The 18,987-nt window shown below is 27.3% G+C and overlaps 8 protein-coding genes across 14 annotated transcripts; 4 read left to right on the plus strand and 4 right to left on the minus strand.

Moving 5' to 3' along the window:
* The first annotated feature begins 298 nt into the window (after positions 1 to 298).
* LOC100750034 (ancient ubiquitous protein 1) lies at positions 299 to 2,470 on the plus strand. The gene is made up of 3 exons (XM_003489109.4): positions 299 to 559; positions 1,142 to 2,046; positions 2,121 to 2,470. The coding sequence occupies exons 1-3, from the start codon at positions 519 to 521 to the stop codon at positions 2,351 to 2,353; spliced, it is 1,179 nt and encodes a 392-aa protein (XP_003489157.1). The 5' UTR covers positions 299 to 518; the 3' UTR covers positions 2,354 to 2,470.
* Positions 2,351 to 4,985, minus strand: LOC100750149 (succinate-semialdehyde dehydrogenase [NADP(+)] GabD). Its single transcript, XM_003489110.2, has 2 exons — positions 4,762 to 4,985; positions 2,351 to 4,532 (listed from the first exon to the last, which is right to left on the minus strand). Exon 2 carries the CDS (start codon positions 4,527 to 4,529, stop codon positions 2,994 to 2,996), a length of 1,536 nt encoding a protein of 511 aa, XP_003489158.1. The 5' UTR covers positions 4,530 to 4,532; positions 4,762 to 4,985; the 3' UTR covers positions 2,351 to 2,993.
* Positions 4,948 to 6,601, plus strand: LOC100745735 (peptidyl-prolyl cis-trans isomerase E). 2 transcript variants are annotated; one of them, XM_024367301.2, is made up of 4 exons: positions 4,948 to 5,111; positions 5,217 to 5,386; positions 5,722 to 6,084; positions 6,189 to 6,601. In XM_024367301.2, the coding sequence occupies exons 1-4, from the start codon at positions 5,078 to 5,080 to the stop codon at positions 6,504 to 6,506; spliced, it is 885 nt and encodes a 294-aa protein (XP_024223069.1). In that variant the 5' UTR covers positions 4,948 to 5,077; the 3' UTR covers positions 6,507 to 6,601. The 2 variants fall into 2 exon arrangements, with proteins under 2 accessions (XP_024223069.1, XP_012240422.2); XM_012384999.3 differs by having other exon boundaries at positions 5,725 to 6,084.
* Positions 6,602 to 7,162: 561 nt separating this feature from the next.
* Positions 7,163 to 8,639, plus strand: LOC100740049 (UPF0184 protein C9orf16). Its single transcript, XM_024367302.2, has 4 exons — positions 7,163 to 7,231; positions 7,658 to 7,775; positions 7,961 to 8,144; positions 8,249 to 8,639. The coding sequence occupies exons 1-3, from the start codon at positions 7,178 to 7,180 to the stop codon at positions 8,125 to 8,127; spliced, it is 339 nt and encodes a 112-aa protein (XP_024223070.1). The 5' UTR covers positions 7,163 to 7,177; the 3' UTR covers positions 8,128 to 8,144; positions 8,249 to 8,639.
* On the minus strand, positions 8,489 to 9,937 carry LOC100745857 (inosine-uridine preferring nucleoside hydrolase). Of its 3 annotated transcripts, none has more exons than XM_024367300.2 (5): positions 9,505 to 9,937; positions 9,320 to 9,434; positions 9,143 to 9,235; positions 8,931 to 9,067; positions 8,489 to 8,856 (listed from the first exon to the last, which is right to left on the minus strand). In XM_024367300.2, exons 1-5 carry the CDS (start codon positions 9,694 to 9,696, stop codon positions 8,509 to 8,511), a joined length of 885 nt encoding a protein of 294 aa, XP_024223068.1. In that variant the 5' UTR covers positions 9,697 to 9,937; the 3' UTR covers positions 8,489 to 8,508. The 3 variants fall into 3 exon arrangements, with proteins under 3 accessions (XP_024223068.1, XP_024223067.1, XP_003489122.1); XM_024367299.2 differs by having other exon boundaries at positions 9,143 to 9,434; positions 9,505 to 9,696; positions 9,780 to 9,801; XM_003489074.4 differs by having other exon boundaries at positions 9,143 to 9,434.
* Positions 9,938 to 10,199: 262 nt separating this feature from the next.
* On the plus strand, positions 10,200 to 14,873 carry LOC100749913 (kinesin-associated protein 3). 3 transcript variants are annotated; one of them, XR_001102244.3, is made up of 17 exons: positions 10,200 to 10,407; positions 10,565 to 10,682; positions 10,773 to 10,938; positions 11,017 to 11,223; positions 11,304 to 11,440; positions 11,504 to 11,831; positions 11,902 to 12,080; positions 12,149 to 12,418; positions 12,500 to 12,718; positions 12,794 to 12,959; positions 13,042 to 13,167; positions 13,234 to 13,338; positions 13,450 to 13,535; positions 13,620 to 13,806; positions 13,878 to 13,968; positions 14,057 to 14,254; positions 14,332 to 14,873. XR_001102244.3 is itself a non-coding variant. In XM_012384996.3 (17 exons), exons 1-16 carry the CDS (start codon positions 10,382 to 10,384, stop codon positions 14,193 to 14,195), a joined length of 2,550 nt encoding a protein of 849 aa, XP_012240419.1. In that variant the 5' UTR covers positions 10,200 to 10,381; the 3' UTR covers positions 14,196 to 14,198; positions 14,332 to 14,873. The 3 variants fall into 3 exon arrangements, 2 of the variants coding, with proteins under 2 accessions (XP_012240419.1, XP_033176355.1); XM_012384996.3 differs by having other exon boundaries at positions 14,057 to 14,198; XM_033320464.1 differs by having other exon boundaries at positions 13,234 to 13,332; positions 14,057 to 14,198.
* LOC100740173 (ribonuclease P protein subunit p40) lies at positions 14,599 to 18,947 on the minus strand. 2 transcript variants are annotated; one of them, XM_024367298.2, is made up of 7 exons: positions 18,336 to 18,946; positions 18,087 to 18,231; positions 17,780 to 17,944; positions 15,729 to 15,854; positions 15,465 to 15,648; positions 15,253 to 15,393; positions 15,044 to 15,148 (listed from the first exon to the last, which is right to left on the minus strand). In XM_024367298.2, exons 1-7 carry the CDS (start codon positions 18,453 to 18,455, stop codon positions 15,142 to 15,144), a joined length of 888 nt encoding a protein of 295 aa, XP_024223066.1. In that variant the 5' UTR covers positions 18,456 to 18,946; the 3' UTR covers positions 15,044 to 15,141. The 2 variants fall into 2 exon arrangements, with proteins under 2 accessions (XP_024223065.1, XP_024223066.1); XM_024367297.2 differs by having other exon boundaries at positions 14,599 to 15,393; positions 18,336 to 18,947.
* LOC112212770 lies at positions 16,146 to 17,781 on the minus strand. Its single transcript, XM_024367296.2, has one exon. The coding sequence runs from the start codon at positions 17,743 to 17,745 to the stop codon at positions 16,174 to 16,176; it is 1,572 nt and encodes a 523-aa protein (XP_024223064.1). The 5' UTR covers positions 17,746 to 17,781; the 3' UTR covers positions 16,146 to 16,173.
* Positions 18,948 to 18,987: the final 40 nt, after the last annotated feature.

An 18,987-nucleotide genomic window follows, 5' to 3' on the forward strand; every position in this document is an offset into this window, starting at 1 on the left:
AAATTATAAATAGATAAAATAAGAAAAATTATAATTAATATTTAATCATAACTGTTGATGGTTCAAAACCATTTCAGTCGTGATTGAATATTTATTACTTTTAAATAGCTTATAATAATGCTATTCAAAACGCAATTAAAATTTGTTTTAGGTAGTTAGATCTAGTGACATTATAAAGCGACGAAGGTCATATAAAAATGCGATGAAAATATTATCTATATGTATATATGTATACATACAGTGTATCATGTCATAACTAAAGATGACATGACTTTATAGTTGAACATCGTACCCAATCTTAGAGCGAAAATCCCTAGAACGTTTGTATCAAAACAGCTGATTGCAGAAACTGACGAAAACGAAAATTCGTATTAATTGAAAAGCTATTGAAAAGTAGGTTAAAAAAGGTCAAATATCAGTCACGTCATTGTTAAGTTTCAGTAAAAGATTGTGATTATTTCAGTGAAATACAATTGTCAACTGTGAATTTTTAACATAACAGATGTTTATTGTAAGAAATGTCACAAATTGATATTCAGGACTTATTTGATAAAAGCAGGTAATATTATCAGTTGTAAACAATGGTTTTGAATAACCTTTTGCACTTAATTTTCATAATTTTTTTTAATGGCAAATATAATTTAACTTTTAATATTAATAATTGATATTAATATATGTTTGGGATTCTGAAATAATTAATTTTTTGTTATTAACATATGGATACTTTATAAATATGTGAAATATTATTTAAATAATATTTTATAACTGAAATATGAAGAATATGATTTCTATATACAATATTATTATTAATACAAAAACATAATATTCTTTTTATGTTAGCTTCTGAAATATGTAGAAAACCTTTTATGTATAACAGCATATATTGCATAAGAACAGTTAAAAATATATTTTTGTTTCACATGAGTACTTATTTCACAATAACAGATATAAAAAGCCATTCAATTTTTATTTATAAATGTTACTATTAATAATTAATGGTAATTATAATGTAGAAATAATAATTTATCAATTAGAATATTTTTATATTTTAAATATACATATTTGTTAATTTAAATATTATTACTATTAATAATTAATTTCAATATTATTATAATATGTTAAAATTAAATCTATTATTTAGGTTTCCCAGTGGTTGGCGTCTTGCACTTATATTTTTATATACTCCAGTTGGTCTTTTACTTGTATCACTACGATTATTAATTGCTCTACAACTTTGGCTTATTGCAATACTATTACCTGATTATAATACTCTTCGGACATTTTTGCATCATGGATTTAGTTTTGTTTTTGGTATAATGGTAAAGATCAATGAGGGTGAAGTTAGAGACAAACAGGCAAGAATTGTAATTAGTAATAATGTCTCCGTCTTGGATCATTTTGCTTTATATAAAGCTACACAAGCATTAAGTCCTACTATGTGGGAACTACCTACCTCCATGGGCAATGCACTAGGTTTACAAGTAATGGATATGAATAGCAAAGAAGCACTAATTGCCAATATGAAACAGTTTCTTTCTACAACAGATAGCAATATTGCGATACAACCTGAATTTGGTATAACCAATAGTCGTGTAGCCTTGTTAAAGTTCAATTCTTGGCCATTTACCATAGAAGCATCTGTTCAACCAGTTGCAATTAAAGCATGGAGGCCAGAATTTATATCCATTCATCTTACCTCATTGGCATCTAGACGATGGATAGATATTTTTTGGTTCATGTTTGTTCCTTATACAGTTTTCATATTTAAGTACCTGAAAATCAAGCAAAATCCAGATTGTGAAGTACTAGTACGGGAAGTAGAAAAAGACATAGCAAGTAATCTTGGACTTCAAACAAGTTCTCATACTGTGTTAGATAAAAAAGAATTTGAAAAACGCTATATTATGGAGAAGGCACAAAGTAGGAGGTTCAATAGAAATTCTCCAACTTCACAAGTTATACATAGCATTGAAATACAGAGGATGGTCCGACAAGTCAGTGAAGTGCTTCCATTAGTCCCGCATAATGTGATTCTCAGAGATCTTTGTACGTAAACAAATAATTATTATTATTACTTTTAATCTTTAACATTAATTCTAATTCATTAATCTTTATTTCAGTAAAAACACGCAATGTTGATATTACAATTGCCAATATATTGGATGGCATAGTTACTTATACTCCAGATTCATCTCAAACAGTTACACGAACAGCACCACTAAATCAATTACAAAAAAGTACAGTTAAAGACAACAGTAATGTAGGATCTTCTTCCTTCCAGGAAAGAAAAATTAAAATGCTAAGGGAAGCTAGAGAAAGGTATATTCAAAAACATGGACTTAAAAACTGCTGACATTCTCATTACAGTTTTATTCTGGTTATTATATCTTTATTGATTACAAATATCTAACGTTTTGCCGTATGTGTATTTACTATTACATACTGTGAATATAACTTTATTTCAAAAATACGACTGTATATGTTTATAATGTCCTATTCTTTTACATAAATATTATATTATTATTATAGAAAGACATTTTGGAAGACAATATTTTCAGTCGATTTATATTTTTCATATTTTTATTAAGTAAAATAAAAACTTCATTTATATATTAGTTATACATAAAAATAAATTCATTACTCCGTATGGCACAAAAATTAATAAATTATGAACAAATATATATATACATATCAAAATGCACTAAATGTACAATATATTTCATTATCTATATATATTATTTGTAATATTCTTATAACTTATAAACTACTGGAAGACATTCAATTTGATAAATAGTACATATTATATCAATATTTTACTGTTTAATTATCCTAAACTATTGTCTTATACAAAAGATGTTTAAAGTTTCAACTTATTGTATTGATTATGAGAATATATTACTAACTGAGCATTTTTTAACTTCGATATTTTTTAGGATCTAATACCCTCTTAATATTATTATACTAGATAATTTAAATAAATCATTTAATAAAATTCAATGATACTTAATATTTCCAAGACATAAATACTTTATCTGAAGGAAATCATCAACACCATGTCTAGAACCCTCTCTTCCTAGACCTGATTCTTTTACTCCTCCGAAAGCAGCTTCTGCAGTAGAAATTATCCCTTCATTCACACCAATCATTCCAACTTCTAATTGTTTTGCTACCCTAAATATTTGTGATATATCTTGGGAATAAAAATATCCAGCTAATCCAACAGATGTATCATTAGAGGATTGTATAACTTCATTTTCGGTTTCAAATTTATGAATAACAGCTACTGGGCCAAAAATTTCCTTGCTGTAAATTTGCATGTCTTTAGTAACATCTGTCATAAGTGTGGGAGCATAAAATAGCGGTCCTAACTCAGGTAATGGTGTACCACCACAATGCACTTTTGCTCCTTTTTCTACGGCATCAGTAACTAATGCATGTATCATATTTAACTGACTTTCTTTAATGAGAGGCCCATGTGTGACACCTTTCTTACTACCATCACCCATTTTAATTTCACTTTTAATTCTTGATAAAAACATTTCTATGAATTGGTCAAATTTACTACTGTGTACAAAGAACCTATTTGCAGAAACACATGTCTGACCAGAATTACGAAATTTACTTGCCATAGCACCATGTACAGCTATATCTAAGTCTGCAGAATCAAAAACAATAAATGATGCATTACCCCCTAATTCAAGACTAAGCCGTTTTACAGTTGAAGCACTGTTTTTGTACAAAATTTTCCCCACATTCGTTGAACCAGTGAATGATAAAACTTTTACATCAAAATTTTCACATAATTCTTTACCAACAGCAGGAGAATTTTTTAAACCTGTTGTAATTACATTTATTATTCCCTGAGGAAAACCTGCTTTTTCTGCAAGATCTGCTAATGCTAAAGCAGTAAGAGGTGTTTCTTCTGATGGTTTAATTACGCAAGTACATCCAACAGCAAGAGCAGCAGCTGCTTTACGTGTAATCATAGCATGTGGAAAATTCCATGGTGTTATTAAAGCAGCAACACCTATAGGCTCTTTGTATAGAAAAAGCTTTCTGTTAGCAATTGGTGTTTGCAGTATTTCTCCATCAATTCGTCTAGCTTCTTCTGAAAACCACTCAACAAATGAATTTCCATACTTGATCTCAGCTTTAGATTCTGTGATAGATTTTCCATTTTCTTTAGTTAAGATTTTTGCTAAGTCTTCTGAATGTTCTACCATTAAATTATACCAATTTCTAAGTAAATCACTTCGTTCCTTTGCTGTTGTCTCATTAAATGATTTGAAAGCTTGAGATGCTGCATTAATTGCTAATTTTGTATCTTCAACATCCATGTCAGGCACATTGTTAATAACAGATTGATCAGCTGGATTATAAATAGGAAATGTTTCATTTTTTCTTCCTCCTATCCATTTTCCATTTACATATGCTTGATCTCTTAAAAGATGCATTGATCGACTTAAGAAAGCAGTATAATATGAAATATTTCTTTGTAATAGATGCATATTAGAGAAAGTTGAATGCATAATCTGTAACCAAATAATTTATGAAAGATTATAAAAAAGTTACATCACTTTTTGAGTGAAAACACAATGATAATTATATGTAGGTAAACCGATTATGAAACTGGACATTAAATGTTATAATTGATATTGAATAAAAGCAACATTTAAAAAAATGACACGGTGATGTTATTTCAATCACGTATTTTATAATTTGCATATGAATATATTAGTAAGCTGTCAAAATGACACTTACCTTTGAATAGATGAATATCAAAGAAAGGCAACTTATGTGTTCGATGCAACGTTCTATTGCATACAGCTATTTTCAAGTAACGTTATCAACTCGTCTTATTAATTTTATCGCAATTGACCTTATATAACTTGCCGTTGCTTTATTCCGACTTTCTGATTAAACCTATACACGTATTCCAGTTTATTCTTCGACTTTGGAATAGTGTGTGTAGCCGGCGCGCCGGCGTCCTTCAGTCAATAAAATTATTATCGGATTTAAATGTTTATTACAGTATCATATTCTACAAAACAAAAAGCATACAAGAATTTTATGCACCATGAGTACGAATACGAAAAGAACTATTTATGTGGGTAGGTAGCAATTTGTTACTATTAATTCTACCTATATATTATGATAATATAACCTATTTTTAATATAATTTATATATCTTGTTTATTACTATTTTCGATATCTAGGGGGCTTAGCCGAAGAGGTTGATGAAAAAGTATTACATGCGGCATTTATACCTTTTGGAGAAATTGTCGATGTACAAATACCATTAGATTATGAATCAGAGAAACATAGAGGATTTGCTTTTATTGAGTTTGAAAGTGCAGAAGATGCAGCAGCAGCAATTGATAATATGGTACATGTATAAAACAACACTATCTGTGTGAGTTATTTAATATAGTTTTATAACAAAGATCTGCCAAATCTCTCAATCTCAAATTCTTTCGATAATATATGTAATATTTTGCTCTTTTAACATTTTGTTCTATCTTTGCAATAACAATTATACAAAAAAAAGTTTGAAGAATTTAATATAAAAAACACAATGTATATTATATTCTCTTCTATCTATTACTATGAGATTCATATAAATGTGGACAAAAAACTAATTCCATTTATTTAATCATTATAATATTGATCGTTTTAAAATCATTTAATCCATAAATTTTATCAAACCTTATCTTGAATAAGCAGAATGATTCTGAGTTGTTTGGCCGAACAATCAGAGTAAATATTGCAAAACCGCAGAAGATAAAGGAAGGTTCATCGAAACCTGTTTGGGCTGATGATGTATGGTTACAAGAGCATGCAGGTGAAACACTTAAAAATGATGATAATACAAAATCAAGTGATACAGTACAACCAAAAAAAGGAAAACAGAATCCTCAAGTATATTTTGATATTAGTATCGGAAAACAAGAAGTGGGTAGAATTATTATGATGTTGAGAGCTGATATTGTACCAAAGACTGCTGAAAATTTTCGTGCCCTTTGTACTCATGAAAAGGGATATGGTTATCAAGGAAGCACTTTTCATAGAATTATTCCAGAATTTGTATCCTTTATTTATTCTCTTACAAAGTTAGATACTTTTTTTCATGTATCTTTTATATAACAAGTATAACAGTGGATCTATATTCCTTATATACACAAATGTAGATGTGTCAAGGAGGAGATTTTACAAATCATAATGGAACAGGAGGAAAGTCAATCTATGGAAATAAATTTGATGATGAAAATTTTGAACTAAAACATACAGGACCAGGTACATTGTCAATGGCAAATTCTGGTCCAAATACAAATGGATCACAATTTTTCATATGTACAGCACGTACAGATTGGCTAGATGGAAAACATGTAGTGTTTGGACATGTTCTTAGTGGTTTAGATGTTTTAAAAAAAATGGAAAAATGTGGAACAAAAACAGGCACTCCTACTCAGAAAGTTGTTATAATAGCTTGTGGAGAATTGACTTAAATAATCACATTTATTACTTAATTATATCAGTTATCACAGATTTTTTATCAGTTAAGAGTTTTTAATAAACAAATTTATGAAAAGTGCTAATCAAACAAAAAAATGTATGTAAGAATGTTATATGTAATTATGATAAAGAAAATACACAGTCCTATAATTATTTATTTTTCAGCTTGAGCTCTGATTTACAAAATTTTCTTTCAATTATAAATTTTAAGATTTAATTAAGAAATTTTCTTTTAAAAAACGTGTTTTAAGTACTAACACATACATCTGATATCATAGATGTAATTCTTGTATTTTATACTGAGCATTATCATGTATATTTCATGATGAATTGCAATTGAAAATTTATATTGCAGCATTTCAGCGTATATTGCATTAGCAAACTGCTTTATTAGGAATAAATGAAGTAGCTGCTGCTACTCTTGCGTCTGAAAGAATTCGTTTAAATTGCATAGCACCTGGTATTATAAAGACTAAATTTTCACAAATGATACATTTTTTTTGTATTCTTTTGTTACTATCTTACTATATTATTAATAATACATAATAATATTTTACATAACTTCATAAATATGAATTAGGGAAAGCAATATTATCAACAATACCAATGTAGAGATTTGGTAAATCAGATGATACAACAAAAGTTGCTACATTTTTAGCAAGTGATGATGCTTCATACATTACTGGTGAAACTATTGCTGCTGCTGATGTATTACGAAGTAGACTCTAAATATTGTTTATGAAATTACTTTTATAAGTTGTTAAAATTATATTTTATTTTATTAAATATTTCATATATTTGCGTAGTATGCAATTTTGTCTATATCTCTAATAAAATATTGCAATTTAAAAAATATGTTATTTATATTTTTAAAATAATTAAATCTTAAATGTCTTGTACAAAATTATATTTTCATATGATCACTAATAGTTTATTTTTCGAAATAGGTTAGATTTAGGATATATTTGCAATGTACAAAAAACCTGATCTTATAATTATATAATTTGTATTCATACAGTAGCAGTTATAAAAGGCAAAATTATTCACTTCAAATTGCAACTCTGCTAATTTTAACATTTATGTACTATTATGTATATAATCAAAATTTTATTTATATGTATATCACATCGAACGATAATGGTAGATAAAGGTAATGGCAGATGAAAATATGGTTCAGAACGCAGTGCGGCCAAAGGAAAATCAAGGAGACGATAAAAACGGATGGGAAAATGAAGAAGATGAAGAAAATTGTAATGATGCTGGTAAATAATAATTTTATATAAAAATATACAAGATAGATAAACTGTTTTCTTAGTTTGTCTAGTATTTGGTATATATAGTTTCTTTGCATATACATATTTACATATTATATTTTTAATAAAATTCTACGTATAGAATGTATAGTTTTATTGAATAAAACATATGTATTCAAATTTTCTGATTTTAGAATTTGAAGCTATAAATGCTCAATTAGATCAGCTTAATTCAGTTTTGGATAACCTCGAACAAAAAAATGACGATATTCGTGCAGAATTGATTCAGTTATTACAATCAAATCGAGAAGCAAGAAAACAATTTCAAGAATTCCAGAATTCCGTGAAATCGGATTTATAATATTTTGTTTGAAATAGGTATAATTATACTCTGAAAATACATATTTATACTCCATTAATAATATATTTCAAATTTTTACAATGTTTTACATTACAATAAATTAACCTTTTTACTGTTCCAGATGATAATATATTGTAAATACATATATTGAATAATAAAACAGTATGACATTATATTTTTTACTGTTATATAGTACAATGTGGCATTGTCTAAATATTTAAAAATTGGGAACATTCCTGTTAGAATTTGAGTAATATATAAAATCATTCTTGTGTTTCTATATAATAATCTATATAATAATCTATATAATAATAAACCAAATATAAAAATATATATATATGCGCAAAATATTATTCATGTACATATTGTAGTTTAACTTTATTATATATTTGTCATATTATAATCTAAGTTATCTACAGAAAATATTAAAAGTTTTTTAAAACTTTCTGAATCAAAATCTTGAATTAGGAGTACATTAGGTTCATTTAACAATAAATGATCAAGTACAACCTGACCTCGTGTTCTAGTACCATTTAATTCAATATCAGCATGATATGGCACTACATTTTGAGCAATTTCTGGCTTTAATAATATTGCAGCTAAAATTGCATCACATGTAATATAATTAGGAAATCGTCTTTTTCTTGTCTTTTGATATGCATATTCAATATCATTTATAAGCTGAATGCAAGGTTTATCCATTTTACCTAATACGTCTCTCCGCCATTCCTAAAAAGTATTAAATTAAGTTATTGATATCTATTAGATAGTAGCTTACACAGTACTTAAATCAATATACACACATGTGAAATACAAGATTTTAAACATGTTTCCCATGGTAACAGCCTCAAAGGATTTTTATTATTATTAAATACTATATGTACACTTTCTGGATCCATGTAAAAATTAAATTCTGCTTGAGGTGTAATATTTCCTTGTGCTAATGTATACAATGAAGGTGAATAAAAGTACGAAAACATGATTAATAAAAATAAATAAAGAGAATAAATATCACCTGTTGCATTTCCTCCCATAATGTAAAATTCTTTCACATGGTCCACAAATTGGGGGTACATTTTTATAGCTAATGCTATGTTTGTTAATGGTCCTATACATAAGACATTCACTTCATTGGGATGTTTTGATACAATCTTATTCAATGCATATGCAGCATGTTCGTGTTCTAATTTACTTGTATCTATCTGGGTATTATATACATCTCCAAATCCATCAATGCCATGATAATGATCCTGAACTGCATTTTTAATGCAAACTAAAGGTGCGTATGCTCCTTGATAAACTGGTATCTAAAATAATAAAGTATTTAACATACATTTGTTAAAAACACATAGAATATGTAAAAAAACTAGAACTTACATCTGTTGCCTTACAAACATCTAAAGTTCTAAATACATTTTTTACCACATTGTCTACAGTTGTATTGCCATTGACACAAGTAATCGCTTCAATCTGGATTTTCTTTTGTTTATGAGCAGCAATTAATATTATTAATGCTAGTGCATCATCTATACCAGCATCACAATCAATGATAACTTTGGTTTCTGCCATCTTAATTGAAAAATATTTTACTTTTTATTTTATAATATAAAGAACTTATTAGTTTACTACTTTATAGTTTACAGATATTTTACTTGTTATAATGTAAATAAATGTATATTAAATTGAATTATTATGTACAGGTGTTAAATATTTTAATTTCTTATTGTAGGTGTTTGTAATAAACATTAATTTTAATCTCATTAAGCACACTTTAAGATTTGATTTAGTTTAACTCCAGATGTATGTATTTATAGGTTTATGTATACACATATATAGTTATATATACATATCACATATAAGGTACTATATAGGTAGGTGAATTTAAAATATAAGTGCAGACAAAATCGATTTTAGCCATTATATAGTTTTTTAAATTGTACACTATATCGACTAAATTGTATTAATAAAATATTAACAATAATTCTTATATTTTCCTAAATTATTATTACCTTATCTACTGCTAATCATAGTTTGAATTTCGAAGATAGTACATTAGGCTATAGTAGATGGCGTAATTTTGAACCAAAAAGATATTGGAATAACAGGGCGACGAAAGGACCTAAACGAATTATAAACGGTAGTTATAATCTTGATTTTTTCCATCAAAATGAAGTAATTACGAAAGAATTGACGAAATAATATCATAATATATACCATATTCTCATGTTTTAAATTGCATAAATAAAATATTAAAATGGATGAGGCAAAGTTTCTAAAACGGTAAGTATTTTATCACATCAATATACTATGAATTATACATTATATAGTTGTTACATGAATTTGAGAAATATACATTTAGATTTTATATTTAATATTTTATATCTCTTTGAATTAATACATAGTTTGTAACTATATTATATGCATTTTCCAAATTTAGAAAAGTGAGATCTGGCACTTTAGATGTGCATCCAACAGAGAGAGCTTTAGTAGTAAATTATGATGTTGAAGCATTAATCTTGGGTGAATTAGGAGATCCCATGTTAGGAGATCGTAAAGTAAGTTTTAAATAATTTATTTCTATTTTGATTGGAAAGATTGGGAAGATTGGAATGATTATGTGATTATAAATTACAATACATTTACAGGAATGTCAAAAAATAATTCGACTAAAAAGTTTAAATTCAGACACAAATGTATCACTTTTAGCTAAAGAAGTAATTGAAAAATGTTCTTTGATACATGAATCGAAGCTTCATGAAGTAGAACAATTAATTTACTATCTTCAAAATCGTAAAACAAATGATACTATAAGTAAGTTTGCATATGCATAAATAAATTGTTTTTAATGATATTTCCCATTTCTTTTATTATATATTTATTTTATGGTAGACAGTGATAATAATTCTCAACTATCAAGACCAACATCATCAAATTCAGTATCTACAGATAATGGTGAAACAGAACGAGCAATCATTAGCAATGTTGATAATTATATTGAATTATTATATGAAGAAATACCAGGAAAAATCAAAGGTTCATCACTAATTCTACAGTTAGCAAGAGTACCTGATAATCTTCATGAATTAACAAAAAATGGTATTAAATATTATATAATAGTTATTAACTTACATTCATCTGCTGTTCTGATTACAAATAATTAATATCAATTTTTATAGAATCTTTGTTAAGTGCTTTAGCTAGAGTTCTAAGAGAAGATTGGAGAAGGAGCATAGAATTATCTACAAATATTGTATACATTTTCTTCTGTTTTTCAACATATAGTCAATTTCATAATATTGTTCTTGAATACAGGGTAAGTACTGTAAGAATAAAGTAGAATGGGAAAAGATAAGAATATATTTAAGAATATATTTAGATTGGATCATTGTGTATGGATATAATTGACTTTGAATTACGTCGATATGATCAATGGAAAGAGGATATGGAAAAACGTAGGCGACATTTCGAAAATACTACAGGATTGACATTTTTTTCAACTGGAAATGATAATTGCGACAAGAAAACAAAAGTCGTTGATGATATTTGGAATACAGATGGTCCTTTAGATTATGAAATTAAAAAACGATCTAATGAAGTAACTGTTACTGTAACTGAAAATGATATAAAGAAATTAAAAGAAGAACTTGAGAAAAGTCGTAAAAAATTCAAAAATTTAATAAAAAAGCAGGAACAACTATTACGAGGTTGGTACATAATTTCATATTTTGTTAATATTAATACTCTTTAAATATTACATATATACCTATTTTACAGTTGCATTTTATTTGTTATTAAATATTGCTGAAAATATGGAAGTTGAAAGAAAAATGCGCAAAAAGAATGTAATTGGTATGCTCATCAAAACATTAGATAGGACAAATATAGATCTGTTAATACTTGTTATAGCATTTCTAAAAAAGTTATCTATATTTCGCGAGAATAAGGATCTTATGGTAACATTTTAAATTGGAGATTCACATAGTAGTGGTATATATTTATTTATTTATAACTATTTTTTTAGGCGGAGAAAAATATTATCGAAAAGATTCCAAGACTTCTTCAGAGCAATAATGCAGATCTTGTTTTAAGTACTTTAAAATTACTATTCAATCTTTCCTTTGATGCAAAACTCAGAGCAAAAATGATAAGAGTGGGTATATTACCAAAGTTAATTAAACTACTTGGTCAAAGTGACATTAAAAATAAAACGACAATTTTGGGTTTATTATATCATGCCAGTATGGATGATAAAGTAAAAGCTATGTTTACAAATACTGAATGTATCCAAATGGTAAGTAATAAAGTATTTTAGTATAACTATAAATAACGTTTATGATTCATATAAAATATATTATATTTAAACGTTTTTAAGATCACAAATATGATCCTAAATTCTGAAGATGATCAACCAAAGCTAGAATTAATAGCACTTGGTATAAATCTAGCAATTAATGGCAAAAACGCGCAACTTATGGTAGAAAACAATCGTTTACAAGGTCTCATAAAAAAAGCATTTCGGACTCAAGATCCTTTAATAATGAAAATGATTCGAAATATTTCTCAACACGATTCAACAAAAGAGAACTTTGTTGTAAGTAATTAAATTATTGTATGAAACAATTGTTTTTAATAAAAATATTTAAAAATTACCTTTAATTACTGCTAGGAATTTGTGGGTGATTTTGCTATGGCCTTAAATCAATCAGATTCTCAAGATTTTGTGCTTGAAGTTATAGGTGTATTAGGAAATTTAGAACTACCTGATTTGGATTATTCGCAAATACTTCATCGATGTGATTTGATACCATGGATACGCAATAATCTTGTTCCAGGTTCAACATTCATATCAAATTATATAAACACCTTATTTTTAAATATTTTATATTTCATTTATACGCATTTGGTTTTATCCAGGTAAAGCTCCAGACGATTTAGTACTTGAAATTGTAATATTTTTGGGTACTGCTGCATTTGACGAAGATTGTGCACGTTTACTGTGCAAAGCCGATATATTGCTATCTCTTATTGAGCTTCTTAAAGGTTTGTATATTATTACAAATATGTATAAACAATAATATTATTTTAATCAAAATAATTTTATTTTAGCAAAACAAGAGGATGATGAAATGGTTTTACAAATAATTTATGTTTTTTATCAAATATCTAAACATGATTCGACAAGGGATTATTTAATACGCGAGACTGGTAATGGTAATAATCAAAATTCCTGCTTTGTTATCAAAACATAGCATTGGTAAAACCTATATAAAAATAGAAAATTTGACATGTTTCTTATTGCTGAAATATTTTTGTTACTTGCAGAAGCACCTGGGTATTTAATAGATCTTATGCATGATAAAAATCCAGCAATTAGGAAAGTATGTGATGCGTGTTTAGATGTTATTGCGGTAAGTAGATTTGTAAAATAATTTTACATATACTGAGTAATATTATTTTAGAACAATAAATAAATTTGTATCATGAACTTTTAGATGTGTGATAAAAATTGGGCAGCTCGCATAACAGTAGAAAAGTTCAGATCACATAATCAACAATGGTTGGAAATGGTAGAATCTATAACAAATGATAGTAGCAATCACTTATTACCAGAAGAAGATGACAGTCTTTCTCCATTTATGAATGGTGATCTCTTAAAGCATACAATGCTCTTTCCATCAGGTAAATGATTTTTATATTTTATTTGATGAAATAAATGTTGTGTTATTGAATCAATGTTATACATTTAACAGGTAATGTAGCATCATTTAATACAGATGATCGATTTTCAATTATGAAAAATTCATCAGAGTCATCTGAAAATCAAAGTCGTCCAGTTAGTAGGTAAGCTACATATATGTATAAATCCATTGAAAATCCAAAATTATTAAGTATAATAACATCACATACTTTTTTAATATTCATATTTTAGGTATAAAGATTTTGATGAACTAGGTGAACTTATGGCACGTTCTAAGTCTCGTATGTCCGTTAGTTCTGGTATGGACGATCTTTATTACAATTCTAAAGTCAAATTTCCTGAATCAGACGGTTCACATGTACTAATATAGAAGGTCAATATTATATAAAATTATACGTTAATAATGTAATAGTTACTTTGTTTGATTACGTACATTTTAATGAATTTAATGGAACTAATTTTAATTATTATGATAATTAAGGCATAATTAACTTTTCTCATTTTAGGTGATGCACTGTGCACCATTGAAGCAACAAAATTAACATCTGTAGCAACTTTTAAATAGTTTATTATATACGTATTTATTCATGGACAAATCTTAAAAAGCTTTAAAAACTGTGTACGTGATAAATTATTTTGATCTCATAATGTAATATTTTATTTTTAAAAAGTTTTATTTTTTATAAATTAATTTAATTTATGAATGAAAATATTTAGTTCAGACTGATTTATAGCTTTGTATCTTTATAAAATAATTGATACAATTAATGTGATAATTTTGTTCACTATATATTTTAGCATGTGCAATATTATAATGCTATTATGCTACAAATGAAAAAATAGTTTTAGTAATAATACGGTACTACACATATGCTTCTGTTGCATAACATTTAATAGCAAAAAATTGATAGGCAGCAGCAAAAAAAACAAAAAATTGTAAAACCCCATAGTCCGAGTTAATAATTTATAAAAATCTATTTTATATCAAGACAGTATATAAAATTGTATTCTTTACTTAACTATCAGATACACATTCCTTTATTTTAAATATTGAGAATTTAGATATTGATGTAAAACAGTGTTATATGTGTTAAAAAGTAGTCTTACTCCCAAACATTTATTATTCTATGTATCATAATAAGTGGAAGTATGGATTACCAATAATATATTTTAATTCTTCTTCTTACAAAGAAATACTTGTCATCAATTATAATAAAATTTACAATTATTGAAAGATCCTTGGTTTATTATTTGAGCTTAAACTTTTGCGTATAATAGAATCAGCGCCTGGCCTAAATACAATAGTGTAGCTATTGTCACCATCTGTATAAAATGTATGCTCTTTTAAATCCCAACTAACAGGGCTATCTAAAAATCCTTGGACATGTAAAGCAACCCAAGGTAAATTGTTTTTCATTGATACATATTCTTCCACAATACTGTAGAAAGTTTTAATTTGTTTTGTTGTGAAGAAACCAGTCCATTGTAAATACCATACTTGACCAACATTTATAACTGACAATGGATATTTATATGTGTTTACATAATCATTCTCTATATTACTCCCTCTGAAAAAATTAATTTATTATTCTAAAAATTAAATCCGTTTGAACATTTGTTTAAAACTTATTATACATACAAGTTACCACAGATACTAAAAATTCCAAGCCATTCAAAAAATTTGTCATTATCAAATTCATTCGAAATTATCGGTATTGGTAAAGAATATTCAATTCTTTGTAAAAACGTTTGCTGACAAAGAGATACACTGTATTTGCGTTTATGGAACCATGCTGCCACAGATGAAGGGCACAAATTTTCATCTGAAAATATAAAAATAAAATAAATAGAATAAAAATGTATCATAAAAATATGTAAAATTTAAAGATAATAAAAGATCTACCTGGTGGATTCCATGACACAATAACATCAAATTTTGTATTAAGACGCTCCTGTAGTGATGTTTGAACATGTTCATAATTCTTCTTACCAGGTGTAAAATTTTCAGACTTTAAATCAATAGTTACAACTTTTGATTCACGTTACCGATAAAAAAAAGATAAAAAAATATATGTACAATGCATGTTAATGACTCAAAAACATAATCTAAATTAGTAAACTCTTAGAAGCTTTAAACGCTATTTGTATTTTAGTAAAAACAAAAGAAATTTACATATATAGATACTTTTATTTTTTTATGATTTCTTATACTTTTAAATATTGTATACAAATAGTCATATATTATTTTCATTATTATATATAACTTTGTTTCATTCAGTTACATAATATATATATATTTTTTTTTTTCTTGAGTCATTTATAAATATCTAGTTAAGTTTAACATTGTATTATGCAAAAGATAAGCTTGGACTTGTGTCCAAATTAATATTAGTATTTTTTAACTCTTCTCTAAACATATCTAATTCTGTGGGAGATATTCCTTGCCAATTTTCTAATTCTGATAGACGATATAAATTATCACAAGAATGCATTAATAATTGTATAGTTTTCATTGATAAATCATGACTATACAATATTTTGAGCTCTTCTAATTTATGCATTGGATTTTCTGAAAATATTCTTCTTATTGTTTCATCTCCAATACCAGTTGATGAACCCAATTGAATAAATTTAATATTTTTACAATGAGAGAGTAAAAACTCTAGATGCATGTTTGCACATTCTACTACACATTTGATTCTTTCTAAATACTGAAATGGCGGGATTGCAAACTTTCTTGGATAAGTTGGTGCTTGTTCTAAGAATTCACAGTTGTAAAAAACTAGACTGTTTATATTTGGGCAATATTGACTTATAGATATAAGTGCATTTAAGTCAATTCCATCTACATGTTCCAAATGTAAATTTGTAATTGTGCAACCTTTTATTTCTAATAGTGTTTTTATTCCATGGGCATAAAAATCACAAGATAGAAGTTTTAATTCTGTTAAATAATTAAGTGCAGCTAAAATTGTAAGATCCATAATTTTTTCATCACGTAATATACAAAGACTTGTAATATATGGGCACATATCAATTAAAAGATATAAATGTTCCACATTGAAATTTCGGCTCTCAAATGTTTTTATATGAAAAGAATTTGTATTGTTAATATCTTTCTGATGAATATGCTCTAAAACATATCCAAATTCATCACATCTACCAATATCTTCTATATTTAAGTGTTCTAGAAAGAGAGTTGCATAACCAGGTACAGTCACAGAAGTTTTACATAATTTAATTTTTTTTAAATATTTGCATGATAGTAAAGGACCAACACTCCGATCTGTTACAGATCTAGATGCAGTTACATCTAATTGCTGCAGCTTTTTACAGTTTTGAGATAGAGCTGCTATAATACTATCTGTGCAATCAAAGCATAAAATAAAACATACTAAATTTGGCATAGCAGTTACGCCACTAATAATAACTTTTTCAATATCAGATGTTCTCCAACCAGCTGATCCTGAGCCTAAATCCAAAACTTCAAGTCCAACCATATCAGGCAATTTATTATAAAGAATATGACGCATAATTTTAGGCCAAGCAGAAAATTCAATTCTTTTTAAATGTGTATCTACAACCACTTCTGTTAAATGAAGAGCAACTGTTATTTCTGACAAAAAAGTTGCAGTTAAAGCATATTCATTATATGAACCCCTAGTTTCTTTGACTAGATTAACAATTGCAGCTAATACTGTTCTAGACATTTTATCATATAGATGTCTAGGTACATTGTAACTTAGTAAATGTTTCATAAATTTCAACATTGAATGTAACTTAGCATATCCATATTCTGGATTTGTTTTAGAAATCACACAAATATGTTTTGTCAAGTATCTACCAAAAACAGTTACAAATTCTCCAATAGAGTATAGTGCTAGATCTACTAGCTTATGTACCTGGTGCTTTCTTGGCATTTTAAATTCTACTACTTTCCTTCCTAGAACTTACCATAACGTGTCTGCACTTTACGATCAAAGAAGGAAGCTTTGCCTTCTAAACCAAGCTTCTGAAAATCTTCTGTTAATAAAGATAATATTAAATGCCCAGTTGGTGTAACAGCAACTGAATTGTCTACATCTATTCTATTTCCTATTGTTAAAAGTGTCAACTCTCCTGGAAGCATTTATAAGTATATATGAAATATAATAATACATTTTATTATTTCAATTATATTTTCAATAAAATTTTTGTACAAAAAATAAAGATCAATTGACAAACATTGAAAAACGTTAATGGAAATTATTTAATTGATTACCTTTCTTAACGAATGCTTCGATGAATTCTTTGTTTATTAATTCAAATACATTCAGCCCATTAACTCGATAATAATCGCTGTCTTCCGAAAGACAAGTTCGCAATTCATCCGGAATTCTAGCTGCATCAGGAAGTATTAAAGATATCTGGCAAAAATCCAACAGTAATTGCGAATTATGTAAAGATTTCTTAAAGCATCATTTTTATGAAATTTGAAATTAATATTGATTGCAAGTCATTTTTTACATACAGAATGATTAAAATAATGTAATTTGACTACATCTGGCACATCAGTTTTCTTGCAATTTCTTTTTTCGGTAGAAAAATGATGTTGAGGTGGTTTAAAGTTCCATACTTCTGGACTAAGCATTTTTAATGCACGTTGAATGGCACGCTAGTTTTATAGGAATTGCCCGTGGCGCTGAAGTGCGATTTCGCGCAATTCACTTATTTTTTGCGATTATCAACTATCTCATACTGTTTCTTCGCGTTACTAAATAATTGTTCCACGTTGCTACGTTCCGGGGCCTACCATAAATTATGATCCATCTTTCGATCAAGATGGTTGCCATCTTATAACCATGAGTATTATTCGGACCCGTAATAATTCTGAAGAACCGTTACAAGATTTAGCATTTGTTGCTTTACAGTCAAGGCCCTTAATTATCATCAAACACCTTTAAAGTCGAAACGTTCCTTAGGGTTATTATTCATTAAGGTAAAACACAGAAAAAGAGGGCTTTTCCCATGTTCAACAGCCACTGGTGGGGGCGCATATAATGGAACTATATTTCATGTATAAATAAAACTATTTTTATGCATTCTATACTGCATTCAATTCGTCACACCATTGTAGTAACGGTGGTAATAATAAAAAATTTATAACTATTGACATTTCTTCC

This window comes from Bombus impatiens, unplaced genomic scaffold (genome assembly GCF_000188095.3).
Source record: "Bombus impatiens unplaced genomic scaffold, BIMP_2.2 scf_0317, whole genome shotgun sequence".
Lineage (NCBI taxonomy): Eukaryota > Metazoa > Arthropoda > Insecta > Hymenoptera > Apidae > Bombus > Bombus impatiens.